Raw genomic sequence first — 17,177 nt, forward strand, 5'->3', positions numbered from 1 at the left:
TTTTTTAAGGAGGTTCCATTTAATTTTATTATCTTTTTATCACTTATATATTTAATTTCAATATCGTTTAATCATCACAACCTTACAAATATTTTTATTCACGTTGTCATTTAATGATACCAAATATTTTTATTTCCTTTCTTCAACCTCACAAATATACACACACACATTAATGTTTAGTGTAATATTTTATGTCCGTCTGTCTGTTTTTTTTGTTACGCTAATGCATATAATTTTTTTTAGTGTTGCTTGGTTGAGTGCTACCTCACCCATTTTTTTTAACTATTTTACAATTTTTATATTTTTAAAAACTTTTAACCATTTTCCAATTTTTTTATTTTTAACTCTTTTCCAATTTTTTCTCCCAAATTCAGTTGCTTCTACACTGCCGTTGTGAGAGATTAAGATACCATTTGACCCGGGTTTTTTTTTCAACTTCTCTACATTTTTAAGGAGAAGTTAGGCCAAATACAATATCAATTAAGTACTTACTAAAAAAGGTACTTTTTTTAATGCATAAAATTGAATGAAAGAGCTTTGGCCAAAAGTTGGGGAATGCTACTTCAAAAAACTACTTCTCGGCGATTTATTTCACAAGCATCTCTTTTTAATTCACATTGGGAACCTTTTCTTTTATTTTTTAATATTATATTACAATATGTGTGTTTCTTCCATTTAATTTTTTTTTTGAACCGTTCCATTTAATTTTTTTTAAGGAGGTTCCATTTAATTTTATTACCTTTTTATCACTTATATATTTAATTTCAATATAGTTTAATCATCACAACCTCACAAATATTTTTATTCACGCTGTCGTTTAATGATACCAAATATTTTTATTTTCTTTTTTCAACCTCGCAAATATACACACACATTAGTGTTTAGAGTAATATTTTATGTGTGTCTGTTTTTTTTTGTTACGCTAATGCGTATAATTTTTTTTGGTGTTGCATAATACGTATGGTTACTTTTATAAAATTTTGATTTTAATTAAAAGTAAAATTGTAGATGTCTTTTCTTCAAAAAATGTCTAGATGCCTAAAAAAAATTATACTTATATATATATATATATATATATATATATATATATATTTGCACCTTTATATTGTAATTAACAAACTATGCATATCTTTTTCTTATTCAAAAAAACTAAACATATATGTTTCCATGACACCAACAATGTAACAAATATAATATCATACAATATAAATTCTTATCTTTTTGAAAGACACCAAAAATATGGTATTCTTATAACGAAATTAGTTATAGAGTATAATTGAAATTGAAAAAACCAACTATTTTGATATTATTTATGTTATAATTTCAGACTCCTATTCAAATATTTAACAAGTGTCCTCGTGAGCTTGGCTCAGTTGATAGGGACAATGCATAATATATACAAGGTCTGGGGTTCAAACTCCGGCCACCACAAAAAAAAAAAATTTAACACGTCATTTATATGATGATACAGATTTGTATTCATGTTACACAAAATAAACGTTATTGCGTAAATATAGTATTTGTAAAAAAAATATCTTTTATTTTTTAACATTTTTAGCCTTCACAAAATATTTTAAACATTTTTTATTTATTATGTTAATTCATAATAAATTCAAAGTTTTGTCCTCGTAAGTTTAGCTCAGATGATAGGAACAATTCATAAATATATGCCAAGTCTGGGGTTCGAACCCCGGACACCATAAATAAAAAAATTCAAAGTTTTTCCAATATTTTGCCAAACAACATTTAACTTAAAAATAGCTTTAAAACTAAAAAAACAAAGAAAACAAACAACTTTAGCTTCTTTCTTAAAGGCCTTTATTTTAACTTTGTTTTGGAGTAACTTTTAAACCGTAAAAAACCTTGGCCAAACGGTATCTAAGTTCAGTTGGGAACACTGTTTCACTTTCTTCTTCATAAGAGGTCATTTTCTTCCTTTTTTCATGGTTCTGAGACCATGCATGACTTGAGTTGACTGATTTTTATGGCTTGAGGGGTTCATTTTTCGACATTGTTTTAATTTTTGCTTCATCATAGGTGGTTTTCTTCCCTTTTTCACGATTCTGCATTTTAAGAGTTTTTTTTTTGTTTTTTTTCAATTGTTAGTGAATTATGTACCAGAAATTATTATGTTGCATGATTGTAGAAAAATCTTCCTTTGTTATGTGGAGTATAATAGAGGTCATGATGATTGAATTTTAGCTCATGGTAAGGTTTTGAAACAATTGTTATTTTAGGTTCTGGTACTGTAGTTGATTTTTTTTATGCATGTGGGTTATTTTAGTTTTTGTGAGAAATCCTAAAGCTGTAACAGTTTTTATATTTGGTTTATTCTTTCCTATATCATTGAGCCGTACGAAAGTTGATTGGTGTAAATTTGTTTTGGTCATATCAGTGAGGTCCAGAAAGTTGATGATACCGAAATTTGTGCATTTAAGATCAGGTTGATTTGATGATACAAAATTGATCACATAGAAATATGTTAGATTCTTTTGATATCAGAATGAACAAAGGAAATAAAATGAAATGATGTATTATTGTATTTCTATATAGGACTTTCAATGTCAAGGGATTATGACTACATTAAGGATCTCAAAAATGATTTGGACATTTGGAAAATAGGATTTGGAGTGCTGGATTCTTGGATTGTGACTGGTAGTAATGAGAATCAACATATGAAGCTCATTATTTGTGATGCAAAGGTTAGATGAGTTAGTTAGGATTTGTTGTAATTTCTTTTATGATTTATCAATGTTACTTATTAGTGTACATTTTGATTTATTTATATTTTTTGGTTTCTTTCTCGGATTTAGGGTGGTCGAGTTCATGTAATAACTCGATATAGAGAATTGGAGCATTGGAAGGCTTTGATCGAGGAAAACAAGACTTATAGTTTGTATAATTGTCATATGTTTGATAATGACATTGCATTTAATCCCTTTAAGATTGTTTTTGGTTCTGGTACAAAGGTGCAGAAGTATGACAAGTTAACTAAATTTCGCTTTAAGTCATTTAAGGAAATTCAAGATGGAAAATTCAAAACTGCCGTTTTATATGGTATAGTTACGTGCTTTAATTTATTTCTGTGTTTTCTCCGATTATAATGTTCTTATAGATGTAATTTTTTTTTTAAGGAATCATCGGACTTCTTCATGAGATTGTCAAGACAACGCCAATTGGGACTGGAAAGAAACTGTGTACAAACATTGTGTTGAAAGATAAAAGGTAATATTTTCTAATTTTTCAGCATCAGATGATAGGATTTTATATAAGTTTGATAATGATCTGAAAGATGTCTTTCCTTATGTAGTGGGAATATAATTGATGTAACGGGAAAAATACTCCGTAGCTTTATCATTTACCATCTATTTACCTTGAGTTCTTTGCTACCATTTTGTAGTCAATGGCAACCCAAATATATGTAACAATTGGTCAGGTTCGAGGCTGCTCATCAACCTACATTATCCGGTTGTTGAGAAGTTTAAGACTTATTAAATTTGCATTATGATTTCACAATACAGTGTTAGAGTAACTTATTATTTCACAATCTGATTTGATTGTTTTTTGACCATGTTTCTTGAATTATTGTCGTGACCTTAACACTTCTCAAGCTCAGAGTCAAAGCTTCAGTCAGAACTTAAGTCAGAGTTCGGCTTCTTCTCAACGTACTTCGTACAACGATTTTTCCGATCTGTCTCAGGTTAGGCCAATTGCTGAATTTATAAACTTAGTCAAGGTCTGCTTTTTTTTTTATGTACAAACATGCTTTGCGTTTTTTTACGCACAAATTAAAAATACGTATTGCATTATTCTTTATTTCATGTGCATAATTTGTGTTAGGATACATTCTGCATCACTATTTGGAAAACAACTAAATTCAATCCTAACCAGTTTGGATGGTATTATGAGAGTTGCACCAAATGTTTGAAGACATCAATGTCAAATGGTGCTAGCTATAGATGCACATGCGGGAGTGATGCTTAATTTCCATTTGTTTCAACAATGTTAATTGGTCAACGGGGTACATATAATGCACATGCATGCATTTATCTAGACTTTATATGAAGATAATAGGAAGATAAATTAGAAGTCATGGTACATTTTCTTTAGCTTAAAATCAGTTATGCTACCTTTATTTTATAAATTATATGTAACTATATTCGCATACATCTTATTCATGTTAATATGCATTAGACTAATATTGCAGTTATTTCTCTGTTTAGCATTTCCCAAATGAGGTGTCAAGAACAATTCTGAAAGGAAAACATAAAACAATCACTCTCATTGATGACCAGACACAGAGAAAGTATAAATGTCGCCTCATTACCGCCAAAAGAGCAAGCTATGAAAAATACTTGGGTGGGCAATGGTTCAATTTCTGCAGTGAACGTGTGATGGAAGAAGGTGATAAGCTCATCTTTGATCTCGAAAAGTCACTGAAGAACTTGCACGTTCGAGTTGTTCCAAAGTAGATCTATGCTGCTGAACTATTTGAACTTCTACTATTTTGACGTATCGCTTTGAACTGTAATCGTAAACTATCTTGACTTTGGGATGCCATTTGTTCTTTTCATTTTGTCTGATGTAAATATTGGCAAAAAATCCCTTTTTGGTTAGTCTATGACACTTGCAGTCTCTTTTATAAACCTAACTATTATGTAACGTTAATCTGCACATTGTTGGTTCCTTCATTGGTTCCAATTAGTATCATGTTAATTATAATGTTGTTTTCCTAACCTCTTGAACAAAATAGAACATGCTCTTTTCCTACAGCAAATCTTTATAATGCTTTGGTAAATGTTTTAGAAATGTACATATATATAACATCTAATTAACACTGTAATTTGTTTTGTACGTAGCACTTTCCAAATGAGATATCAACGACATTTCTAAAAGGAACACGGAAAACAATCACACTCATCGACAAACAAGCTCAAAAAAGGTATAAGTGTCGGCAAAGAGAGCAAGTTACGAAAAATACTTAGGCGGCCAATGGTTCAACTTTTGCTGAGAACATATATTAGAGGTAGGTGATAAGCTAATTTTTGACCTAGAGAAGCCACCTAAAAATATGCACGTTCAAGTCGTTCCCAAATAAAGATTTGGTGTTCATGATCCGCACTTTCAACATATCATCTTAACTCTAATCCTATACTAGATTATCTTCACTCACTGATGCTACTTCTTTGCTTGATTTCATCTGTTTTAAATATGGGTATCAATCCTTTTTTTGGTAACTCTATAACAACAACACACTTTTTTTATAATTTTGGATATTATGTAATCATAATTCACACATCATTGTTTCCTCTATTGGTTCCAATTGTTTTCATCCTAAATATTATGTCAATTCCTAATCTCATAAACTGATTATATGCTCTCTTAATCAGCCCATACATATTTTATGATGAATCACAATGTTCCGCCGTTTTAACATCTCTTCTTTCAAAGAATTTTTTTTATCGAATACATTATTGAAGTCGTGCGAAGCACGGGTTTGTAACTAGTTCTAATGAAATTCAAGCCGCCTTTTTGTTATTCTCTTTCTCTCTAAATCTCAATATCATTAACCATTTCAAGTGTGTTCACAAGTTTAAATTATTACTCTCTATTTTGAAATGGGTCTTGATTAAGATATTAGCATACAAATTAAAAAATACAATAAAGTTGTCAAAATACATAGCACTTTTGCGAAACTAATCTTATTAACTTTCCAACAAATATGTGAGTACATAAGAATTTGAAGTTTGACATTTAAATTATGAATATATACAAGGATAAGGAGATTCTTTTCATTATTCTTTCTGGTTAAGATACCGGTGGTATCCTCTTTTTGGGAAAGATTAATGTTGTCTCTTATGTTGCAGGTGGCTTTATAAAGATCTAAAAAGAATAATTTAACATATTTGTCTTATGAATATCATTGTTTTCATGTCTTTATTAATTGTTTTTGCTTTTCTCTTATGATTTTGCTTTTAAAAAGTCCCGATAATTTTTTAGAAAAAAAGTTGCTTTCAATAAGCTTAAGCGGAAATGAAGACACTTGTCCTGTTTCCCAAGTCTGTGAACAAAAATTGCCGAGCTTGGTAACGCAAGTTTATGATCTAAGTAGAGGCATTAAGATGTTGGAAGGTGTCTGACGTGTGCCAAAAAAAAAGTCTGTGAACAAAAAGACTAACTGCGTTTGTAGAGAAAAATAAAAATACACAAAGTGGTCGTGCATATAGTACTTCAACTTAAAGTTCCATTGAGCAATTATAGAAGCAACAAGCCATCCGATTTTATTTTATTTTCTTATATCTTTTGTGAAACTGAATCATGCCGTCCATTCCAAACAACCTTTAATTAAGTTACATTCAGGATTTATTTTGTAGAGAGAATTGAGAAGGGACAAGTGAATTGTGAAAGAGAGGGAAAGTGTTAAATTTTGTGTGTATGCAGCAACTCTATACTTCTGTACTCTATTATTTGACTTCAATCATATATATACAACAGTATGATGGGCTTTCTATATCATACGTAGGTCGAATACTATCTAAGAAACTCATATGATTAGTTACTTGCATAACACGTCACTAATGCAATACTAACTAACAAACAACCTTGTTTTTAATTTAATTTTTATTTAAAGTATCTACATTATAATACCTATATCAATATCAATAGTATCATCATCATTGTCCACGTGAGCTTAACTCAGTTGGTTGGGACAATGTATAAAATATGTAAGGTCAGGGGTTCAAACCCCGGCCACTACCAAAAAAAATAGTATCATCATCAACAAATAGTATCAATATCAATAGTATAATAAAAGTAAGGTTTTTTATGTCACGTGTCACTACCACATTCATTTTCAATATATATTTTTTTTAAAATCAATTTTTTATTTGGCATAAATATCTCAACAAATTTTTGATCTTATCCTTCTGTAAACCTCCGATAATAACCTTCAATCCCAAGAAAACTTCTGATCTCAAAAATAGACTTCGGCGATTCCCACTGTAACACTACATCAACCTTCGACAGATCCACCGCAATACCACCCTTCGAAATCACATGACCAAGAAAACTCACTTCCCGCAACCAAAACTCACACTTTGACAGCTTAGCAAACAACTTCTTCTCCTTCAAGACACACAACACAATCCTCAGATGCTCAGCATGCTCCTCCTCTGACATTGAATACACCAAAATATCGTCTATAAATACTACCACAAAACGGTCCAGAAAAGGATGGAATATCTTATTCATATATTTTATGAAGACACCTGGCGCATTATTCACACAGAATGGTATCATAGAATACTCATAGTGTCTATACCTTGTTCGGAACGTGGATTTGGATATATCTTCCATATTCACGCTAATCTGGTGATATCCCGATCTTAAATCAATCTTACTAAACACTTCCGCACCAACCAACTGATCCATCAAATCATCAATCCTCGGAAGTGGATACCGATTCTAAATCGTCACTTTGTTCAACTGCCGATAATCCACGCACAACCTCATGGTGTCATCCTTTTCTTAACTAACAACACTGGAGCACCCCACGGTGAAACACTTGGCCTGATAAACTGTTTCTCGAGCAATTCTTCCAACTGCTTCTTCAATATCACCATCATTTACATGTAATAATTCAACAACATAATCCAATACATCCAATCATCAACATTTAGCATGTATAAATTCAACACAACAAACATCGACTCACCCTTACTTCATTATACTTTAATCATATATACATGATTACAAGACATTCCTAAAGTTATCATACTATTAGGACACAATCCGATAATTGTGAATACCCATGGCATAAACCAACAACAACAACATCTCACAACAACAACAACAACATCACTTTACACCAATTTGAGAAAAAATCAACAAAGTTTCATATAACCACAATTCAAACATGCAAATTGAAAACCAACAACATTTTTAGCATTAAATTCACATATATAAACTTAGTATCAAAATAGGTACACGAAATTCATCTTTTGAAATTCACAAAAACACAATTTTACAAAATAAGCACTTATTGTATTAAGTTGAAAAAGTGATTAAAACATAAGTTGTGAATGTACACTATCCCCCTTACCTCAATTGAGCACAATCTTTAACATAGGCTTCACTTTTGCTCAACCCTCTTGAATCTCTACCCTTTTTCTTTTTCTCCCAAGTTTCTTCTCTCTAACCCCTGTTCTTGCTCTTTCTCTCTCTACCTCTCTCAAAAGTTTGTGAAATGTGTAAATGACCTAATTCCTCTAAAGACTAGAGTTTATATATGCTCTACATAAATGGGCTCAAGTGTCAATTGTCTTAATGGGATAAAAGTTCACATTAACTGATTCACAAGTTTCTACTCAATAAACGGATAAAAATAATGAATAGTTACCGGCTCTTAATTATTTACACCTCTTTACTAGTAACTTAGTAAAAATAATTTCTGCCACTAAAAACTACAAATAATCCTCACAGTGAAATTACTAATTTACCCTTGCTCACAAAATGACCAAAATACCCTTCTAACGCCAAAATCCCCTAATCCCTACCAAAATACACACAGAGGCAATTAATCACATACAAGCACATATAAACACACATAATAAACAAATAGAATAAATCTAGCAAAAATTGGGCTGCTACAGTTCCCTACCTATTTAGGAAACTCCCAACGGCCTCATAACTTGTATAGTCTACTTAAGATAAATAAACGCGACATTTGTACTACTTATTATCCAACAACGAATATACAGAGGGGATTTGAAGAATCCTAACCGCTACTTACTTTTCAGCAACCAAAAACAGGTAAACTCGTTCGGTTGCAAACAGATAAAAATTGCAACTTAACGTTTATATCGTTAAACTTACAAAAATAAGTAACGAGAATTGTTTGGAAGAAAGAGCAATCCATGTGGATATGATACTCTACTTATCACTTTATTACTTGATGAAAACGACTGGTACACTTGCCATTTTGCAATTACGCTAATCCGATAGACATCAGCATGGATGTATTGAAAAATGTCGATGTTGATTGTTGATGACTTGTTGTGAAACATATGTATTGATTGAGTCATATTTTCATGCATTCATAATGTTGGTGTCGGATTGTATATCCATATTGGCAACGGCCTGATATTTATATTCATATTGGTGACTACGAATACTTTGTATTCATATTGGCGACAACTATGATACAATAGTATCTAAGGTGACGACCTTGAGGTGACTGAAACCACATGCATATAGAGTCGTGTCTAGGCGCATTGCATAACTTGACAGGTGTCATAATTGCTTATGTGGTCGGTGAATATTCGCATGGTTGATTTGTATACTTGTTGAATTGTATACTTGGTGAAATTTGGTGAACTTGTTAATATGTGAAAGTGTGTAGCATATATCTGTATTCATATACTTGTTAAATATTAATGATGTTGAGTTGCCTAATCATTTGAAATTAATTATGTCATTTACTTTCATTTGATGATGTTTAATTGTTTTTTTGAAGAGACTAAAATGAAATATATTACCACCGCATAGGCCTTCCCAGCACAAGATGAGCCAAGGAAGAAAACCTAAAAGTTAATACAATGAATATACAATAATTACAAAACAAGAGCCTTCACCACAAAGCACCTTAAGAACAACTAACAAAAATTAGCCTATGCCTAATAAAGTAAACGGACTAAGCCACCAGCCATGATAGTTAAAAGGAAGAGATGGAAACTTCACCTTCAACCACTTGAAAGTTAGTAACTTAATCCTGTCTACCACCTACATAATTGGGCTATCTATTGAGTTAAAAATTTTGTTGTTCCTTTCCTTCCAAATTTCCCAAACAAGCGCATACCAAATAACCTGTAAAATAGATTGCCTCGACTTTATGAATTAATCCTCAGTGGTCGTTTGGTTGACCACCTACCTTATTCGTATGGATGGGTAGACGGCATGCATGACTAGTTGCTTTGCTTTGCTTTGGTGAGTTGCTTGAGGATAGCTTGGATGCTACCTCGTTATCGCTTTTGGTGTCTTTGACTTTAGGGCTCTAATTAGGGGTCGGTCTTTATTGTTTTCTTTATTATGTTTGTTGGAGATTTTTGAGACTAAGTATTGGTGATGACTTGAGTTGTATGATTACATGGCTACTTGGTGACTTTTTTTTATTATGGATGACAGTTGAGAGAATTTTATTAAATGTTGATGTGCTTACGTTGTATTCCGATGCGATGTTTTAAGAAAATTATAATGCATGTTTGGTGAATTATTAGCGACGTAACATCTAAATTCTTTATATGATTGTATCATTAGCGTAATTTATTGCTTTAAGAGTTTAGGGTGTTACATTGGACCCCAATCAAACTCCTCATAACGAATGATAATCGGTAAATGATCTGAGACGTCTCTATGAAGACCACAAAGGTGACCAATTTCCCACTCGGCTTTCCAATTATGAGAAACCAACATATGATCCAAGAGACTCATACATTTTCCATTAAGTAAAACCAAAGTAATCCTTGATGAATATTTGGCAAGTGTACCAAAAACTATCGAAGTAATAAAATTAATAAGTATCCACAAATACTGTTTCAATTTCTACTCGGCAAAGGTGTTAAAATTAAGGATGTGTTAAAATGGGGGGTTACACATGGAAAATAGTTGGTATAACAATCATAAAATAAATAGCGAAAATGTAAATAAGTGGTGAAGAATTCAGGAGAAAAATGATAAGATCTTTTGAATCATATGTTCCTCACTGATTACTAATTGCACCTATTCTCTAAAATTGTTCATTTAGTCTTACAATGAGTTAACAAATTAGTTTTGGTCAATCTCTTGAGCCAAAACACTTTCCTAAAATTAAAATCCCTTAATCTCTTAAGCGAGTCCGTAATCGTTGGAGATAATTTCCTTGTCCGTTAATTCTTATATCATAAATCAACAATTATTTATCTCTAGCTTCTTTCAAAAAAAAAATTATTTATCTCTAGCTTAATGTGTTAAGTTAATCAAATTTCCTATGTTTGATTTAACAGATATGGCTAGTAGTCAATTAAATTCCAAGATCAATTCATATAATTAAGTTAAGGCTAGTAGTTATACACAATCATCTAAAAAGCATTAGAATCAAGTAAAACTGAATAAAACTAGGATTCCAGTTATATTGAATATAGTTTATACAATTTACATAGATCAAACAGCTTAAAACAAAATCATCTCAAACCTAATCACAAGGAAATTAGCTACATATGATCAAAGAAATAAACAACATAATAAAGAAATTAAACTAATAGAGTTCCGTCTTATCAGCATTGCTCCTTAATTTCCTTTCGATTGGTGTTGTTCTCGTTTTTCTGTTCCCATGTGCCAGTACTGTTCCTCTCTCCAAACCGTGATGCATTCTTCTCCAAAACATGATATATCCTTCTCCAAACCGTGATATATTTTCTTCCTGTGCGTGATCCCTTTTGAATATATGCTTCCCTGAACTTCTTGATGGTTGCTTTTCTGACATCCAGTATGTCCTAGAAACACAAGTAAACGACTAAAAAACCCCAGCGGTAGTTAACTACCGCTGGGAGGATTTTAGTATTTTACTTGTGTTTTTCGAAAGTTTTTGTTGTTAAAAAAACAATTTTCGAACTTCTTTGCATGTCTCTTAGTCAACCCATTGGATCAAAGGCACACTTGTATTTTGTTAATTCTTTTATTCACACCACCAAATGACCACTTAATCAAATGACTACTAATCATGATAATAATGCACTATTTGACTCAATAAGCTAAAACCAATAATTTATTCAAAATCACTCTAAAAATAGTGTATGACCGACTGTCATCAATCCTCCTTCCAAAAAGAGGTAAGCCGGTTAAAAGCCCTAGCATTTGAATAAAAAGATTAAAAAGTCGCAACTTCACTACACCACTCAACCTTGACAAGACCGCCCCATACACCTTTCTTTCACCAATCTAATTGCATTAAAATCATCAACACAACACAGCAAGTCTTTCGAAAGTCTACATTTTTCCATCAAAATATACAGCATTGTTGCTTTTTTCAATTAAAATACATGGTTCACAACCATTAAGGACAATGCACCTCACTCTTTTCACTCCCCCCTCGAGGAAAACGCCAAGGAAACCTTGACCTTGGAACGAAGAAATGAAATTGCCCTTATTTTTATCCCACATTGTAAACAAACAACCACTTATACAAACCGAAGAAACAAAAGCCCACTCCACTTCTGAACCTTCCCCAAAGCTTAACACAAAAATTAGCATCACCAACTTTAGTTTTGTTTCTTGTAAAGCCAAAACCTCACCCTCTCCCTCCTAACAACCTCCAACACCTTCCGCCTCTTCACTCTACTCCCAAACCCTCTTATATTAAAAGAACACACTATCATCTATCCACATCAACATCCCCCATTGCGACATTCTCTGCCGCTTCTTGTTCCTCCAAATCTATGAGTCTATCAATCATCACAATTATCTCATCATCATTACTTGTTACACCCAAATTTGCACCGATGTTAAAAAGATGCTCCGCCTCAATACGATAATTCTCATCTTCGTCTAAAGAAAAAGATCCTCTTTTATGATAAAACCGCTCCCCAACAGTTTTCGGTCTTCCAACAATGGTCGCTACTAAAAAAATAAAAATTAGTGAGGGAAATTTAGGGAGGAAAAACATGATATTCCGTCACTAAATTCCAAGACCAAGAAATTTATGAGGGATTTGCAAGGAATTTTATTTTTTTTCCGTCACTAATTTCCCTCCTTAATTTTGCTTTTCCTAGTAGTGGGTTTTTATCCAACAATGTTATACCCCTGGTCCATGGTTTCATGGCTCAAAATGAATGTTTGAAACTTCCGGATAGGTCCCACATATTGGTTTGGTAAAACCAAACTTCTTTTGTGATATATGGGGAAAACGTGAAACACTTGTTTTTACTAAACGAAAAAGTAAAAACACATGGACAATCAAAATTAAAACGGGGGCCTTGCAATCACTTAAATAATATGTATTTTATGAAAAGGATACAGAGGAAATCTTGTATGCCTAGTGGAATATCCTTTTCTTTTTAGCATAACCACTTGATGAAGTTACTACTTCTAGTGGAGGCTCCAATACCTTAACTTGCTTAGTATTAATGTTAAAAACAACTGGTTTTTTTTTTTAGAAAAAAAGTCGTTGTTCTTTTTTTATATAGATTCCTCCACTAAAGGTAATCTCATTTGAGACGACACTAAATATGAATTTTTCCGATCGATATCTGAACATTTATTGGTTATATTATACGAGTTTAGCAACTTCTGCTAGACATATATCGTGTTAGAAGAAAAGATATTTGTATGCTAGAACATGTTTGTTACAGCTTATTTTGTAAAAACAAATATAATAATTGTTGAAGTATTCATACATTTGTTACACGTTCTAAATAAACATTATCTAAAAACTACTTCAAATAATTTTCTATAACAAAAAAAATAGGAACCTTTTGTCTCACATTAGTTCTTCTGTTTGGTTGTATCTCTTTATTGGTTTGGTTCTTCTCTATGAAGGTTCACCTTTTTAATTATTGATTGTTTCCTCTTTGGTTGTACGTCTCTATGTGGCTTATCCTCTCGATGATGTTTACTTACTTTGGTTAGTCCTCTTAGTCGGTTATGCTATAAGCAGGGCCGGACCTTGGGGTGTGCAAAAAGCTCAATGGAACCGAGCCTCCCCAAGGTATGGGCCTAAAAAAAAAAATTATAGCCTAGTAGTACTACTAAGTACTACCCCATTTAAAAAAATCCTTATTCTCTTTCTCTCTTAGTGTTCCATCACTATCACTCCATCGGACTTTCCTTTTCTTCTTCCCTGATTTGATTTCCTTTTCCTTTTCTGTTGTCTTGTTTTAGGCCTATTAGAATTGAGTCATCTTACTTTTGGTGTTAGGTGGATGTTTTTCTGGGAGGGTGGTTTGAGGTTCCCCATGTATACGGTAGTGATTTTCACCTTTGGATGTATCGCATATATATGACATCTTGTATTTATCTTTTAAAAATCGCATATATATGACATCTTGTATTTATCTTTTAAAAATTTTAAATAAAACATTTTTCTTTAAAAAAAATACGTTTTTATTATATGACGGGCCTCTTTTCAGTTACAGAACCGAGTCTCCGGATTCGTAGGAACGGCCCTCGTTATAAGTTAGTTAGGTTTATTTTCAGAGTTAACTTTGAAACAAATTTAAAGCTTGGTATACATTAGCTTGAGGGGTAGGGTTATGAGTTTATATTATTGAGTATTTATTTTTGTTTGACAAACTCATAAGTTTGAGGGGGATGTGTAAGATAATAAAATTATTGACTTTAAGTTATAGGGATTTTTATGTTTGTAGTCTTGTTCACTAGAAAATGTTATATATTCTCTTGTAATTTTTTTGAAAAATTATGTTGCTATCATTCTAATGAAATTCAAGCCGCCTTTTTGTTATTCTCTTTCTCTCTAAATCTCAATATCATTAACCATTTCAAGTGTCTTCACAAGTTTAAATTATTACTCTCTATTTTGAAATGGGTTAAGATATTAGCATACAAATTAAAAAATACAATAAAGTTGTCAAAATGCATAGCACTTTTGCGAAACTAATCTTATTAACTTTCCAACAAATATGTGAGTACATAAGAATTTGAAGTTTGACATTTAAATTATGAATATATACAAGAATAAGGAGATTCTTTTCATTATTCTTTCTGGTTAAGATACCGGTGGTATCCTCTTTTTGGGAAAGATTAATGTTGTCTCTTATGTTGCAGGTGGCTTTATAAAGATCTTAAAAGAATAATTTAACATATTTGTCTTATGAATATCATTGTTTTCATGTCTTTATTAATTGCTTTTGCTTTTCTCTTATGATTTGCTTTTAAAAAGTCCCGATAATTTTTTGGAAAAAAAGTTGCTTTCAATAAGCTTAAGCGGAAATGAAGACACTTGTCCTATTTCCCAAGTCTGTGAACAAAAATTGCCGAGCTTGGTAACGCAAGTTTATGATCTAAGTAGGGGCATTAAGATGTTGAAAGGTGTCTGACATGTGCCAAAAAAAAAAATCTGTGAACAAAAAGACTAACTGCGTATGTAGAAAAAAATAAAAATACACAAAGTGGGCGTGCATATAGTTCCATTGAGCAATTATAGAAGCAACAAAGCCATCCGATTTTATTTTATTTTCTTATATCTTTCGTGAAACTGAATCGTGTCGTCCATTCCAAACAACCTTTAATTGAGTTACATTTAGGATTTATCTTGTTAGGGTTTTTAGAGAGAATTGAGAAGGGATAAGTGAATTGTGAAAGAAAGGGAAAGTCTTAAAATTTTTGTGAATGCAGCAACTCTACTGTACATTATTCCTTGACTTCAATCAGATATATACAACATTATGATGGGCTTTCTATATCGAACATAGGTCGAATACTATCTAACAAACTCATATGATTAGTTACTTGCATAGCACGTCACTAATGCAATACTAACTAAGAACCTTGTTTTTATTTAAAGTATCTGATCTGTCCGATGAGGATGGATGAGTGGCAACAGTGGCGGAAAATGTTCCAGTGTGACGGTGAAGGTTTCCGGTACGGTGGTGAGGAATCCTTGCGGTGGAATGAAAAGTATATGCAGGCACGTTAGGACTCTGACGCTCAAGTCAGTAATGAAACTTAGAAAGAGTGTATAGTAAGTGTTGTGAAAAGTGAATCATACCTTGAGGGTGAAGTAAGTTCATCCTTATATAGGCGCGCGTTGAACATAATCATTTCTAGGTTATGCGGCGTGTGATTAAGGACTGTTAGAGGACATGTGTAGGGTGATCCTCGCACGGGGTGCGCTTCTGTGTGGCACGGTGCACTTGAGCTGGCGTGTTCCCTCAGACGCGGAGACTTAAGACGATGTAAGTTATGTCACGTGTTGACGTGTGATTGGTCTTCTGACAAGTCCAGGACAGTATCTACATTATAATACCTATATATTATATTAATGTGCTAGCACATCTTCTAAACCTCCAAATTTGAATTACAGTTCAATACTCCATCTTAATTCAAATTCTCTGGACTTAATACATTGAGTAACTTCCTCGTCTCTCTGAACTTCTTAATCTTCAATGGCTTAGTTAGTATATTTGTTTCTTGATAACCTGTCTTGTAGTAAGTGAGAATGATCTTGCTCTTGTTTACTTGATCACAAAGAAAGTGATATTTGTTCTCTATGTGCTTGCTCATCCCACGAGCTATGGGATTCCTTGCAAGGTTGATAGCAGATTTGTTGTCCACCAAAAGCTCAATTTGTTCTTCTACACTTATCTTCGTTTCAAGTAGCAATGATTGTAACCACAATCCTTGACATGCTGGATTGCAAGTTGATATGTATTCAACTTCACAAGTTAACAATACTACAACTGTTTTTTTTTTTACTTTAGAAGATTGGAGAATTGAAAATTTTGAACATGTATCTCATTGTGCTCCTTCTTTCAACTCTATCTTCACATCAGTCTGAGTCATAATAGCCTATTAGCTTCTTTCCTTCGGCCATTGGCTTAAGATATAGCACACCATAATCACTTGTTCATCTAAGATACCTAATGATCATTTTTACTGCTTCCATATGTGACAACTTTGGTTTTTGAATGAATCTGCTCACTACTCCTACACTGTGACATATATCAGGTCTTGAATTGCAAGAATATATGAGACTTCCAACCATTAGCTTGTAAAGAGTGTAGTTCACTTCTTTACCTTCATTATTGTCCTGAGCCAGACCTCATGACTCAACGGTCCAATAGTGACCCAACAAACGCCCCACAACGGCGCACCTATTCAAGACCTGCAAACGGGCACAACGCCTTTTGAAGGTACTCGCACAATACAATGTAGACTCGTCACATCACGAAACGAGGATCGATTATTATCAAAAGATAAAAAAAATTGCAAGGTCCGTGCTTTATTATACAAAACTATATGTCATTTTAGAAAAAATATTTCTGTTTTTTTTTTATATAGATTTATTTGTGTTTTATCATATATCATTTTAGAATACAAATGCAATATTAATTAATTTTTTCCTATCATACTCTATATCATTTATTATTATCTCTTCTTTTATTCTTTTAATCGATTTTTCTCATGTT

The 17,177-nt window shown here is 32.4% G+C and overlaps 1 protein-coding gene across 1 annotated transcript; it reads left to right on the forward strand.

The window, feature by feature from the left end:
- The first annotated feature begins 1,666 nt into the window (after positions 1 to 1,666).
- LOC146929609 (uncharacterized) lies at positions 1,667 to 3,245 on the forward strand. Its single transcript, XM_085708242.1, has 4 exons — positions 1,667 to 2,443; positions 2,554 to 2,702; positions 2,814 to 3,057; positions 3,135 to 3,245. The coding sequence occupies exons 1-4, from the start codon at positions 2,269 to 2,271 to the stop codon at positions 3,227 to 3,229; spliced, it is 663 nt and encodes a 220-aa protein (XP_085564368.1). The 5' UTR covers positions 1,667 to 2,268; the 3' UTR covers positions 3,230 to 3,245.
- Positions 3,246 to 17,177: the final 13,932 nt, after the last annotated feature.

The sequence above is a fragment of the Medicago sativa genome, chromosome 4 (assembly GCF_051527215.1).
Source record: "Medicago sativa cultivar Bolivia chromosome 4, Bolivia_mono, whole genome shotgun sequence".
In the NCBI taxonomy this organism is placed as follows: Eukaryota; Viridiplantae; Streptophyta; class Magnoliopsida; order Fabales; family Fabaceae; genus Medicago; species Medicago sativa.

What these genes read in the sequence shown, in the direction of transcription:
- LOC146929609 (XM_085708242.1), top strand. Translation starts at nt 2,269, where the DNA reads ATGTGGGTTATTTTAGTTTTTGTGAGAAATCCTAAAGCTGTAACAGTT. An exon ending in ATTTGTGCATTTAAGATCAG is followed by an intron (nt 2,444 to 2,553) that starts GTTGATTTGATG and finishes ATTTCTATATAG; the next exon opens with GACTTTCAATGTCAAGGGAT. An exon ending in TCATTATTTGTGATGCAAAG is followed by an intron (nt 2,703 to 2,813) that starts GTTAGATGAGTT and finishes TCTCGGATTTAG; the next exon opens with GGTGGTCGAGTTCATGTAAT.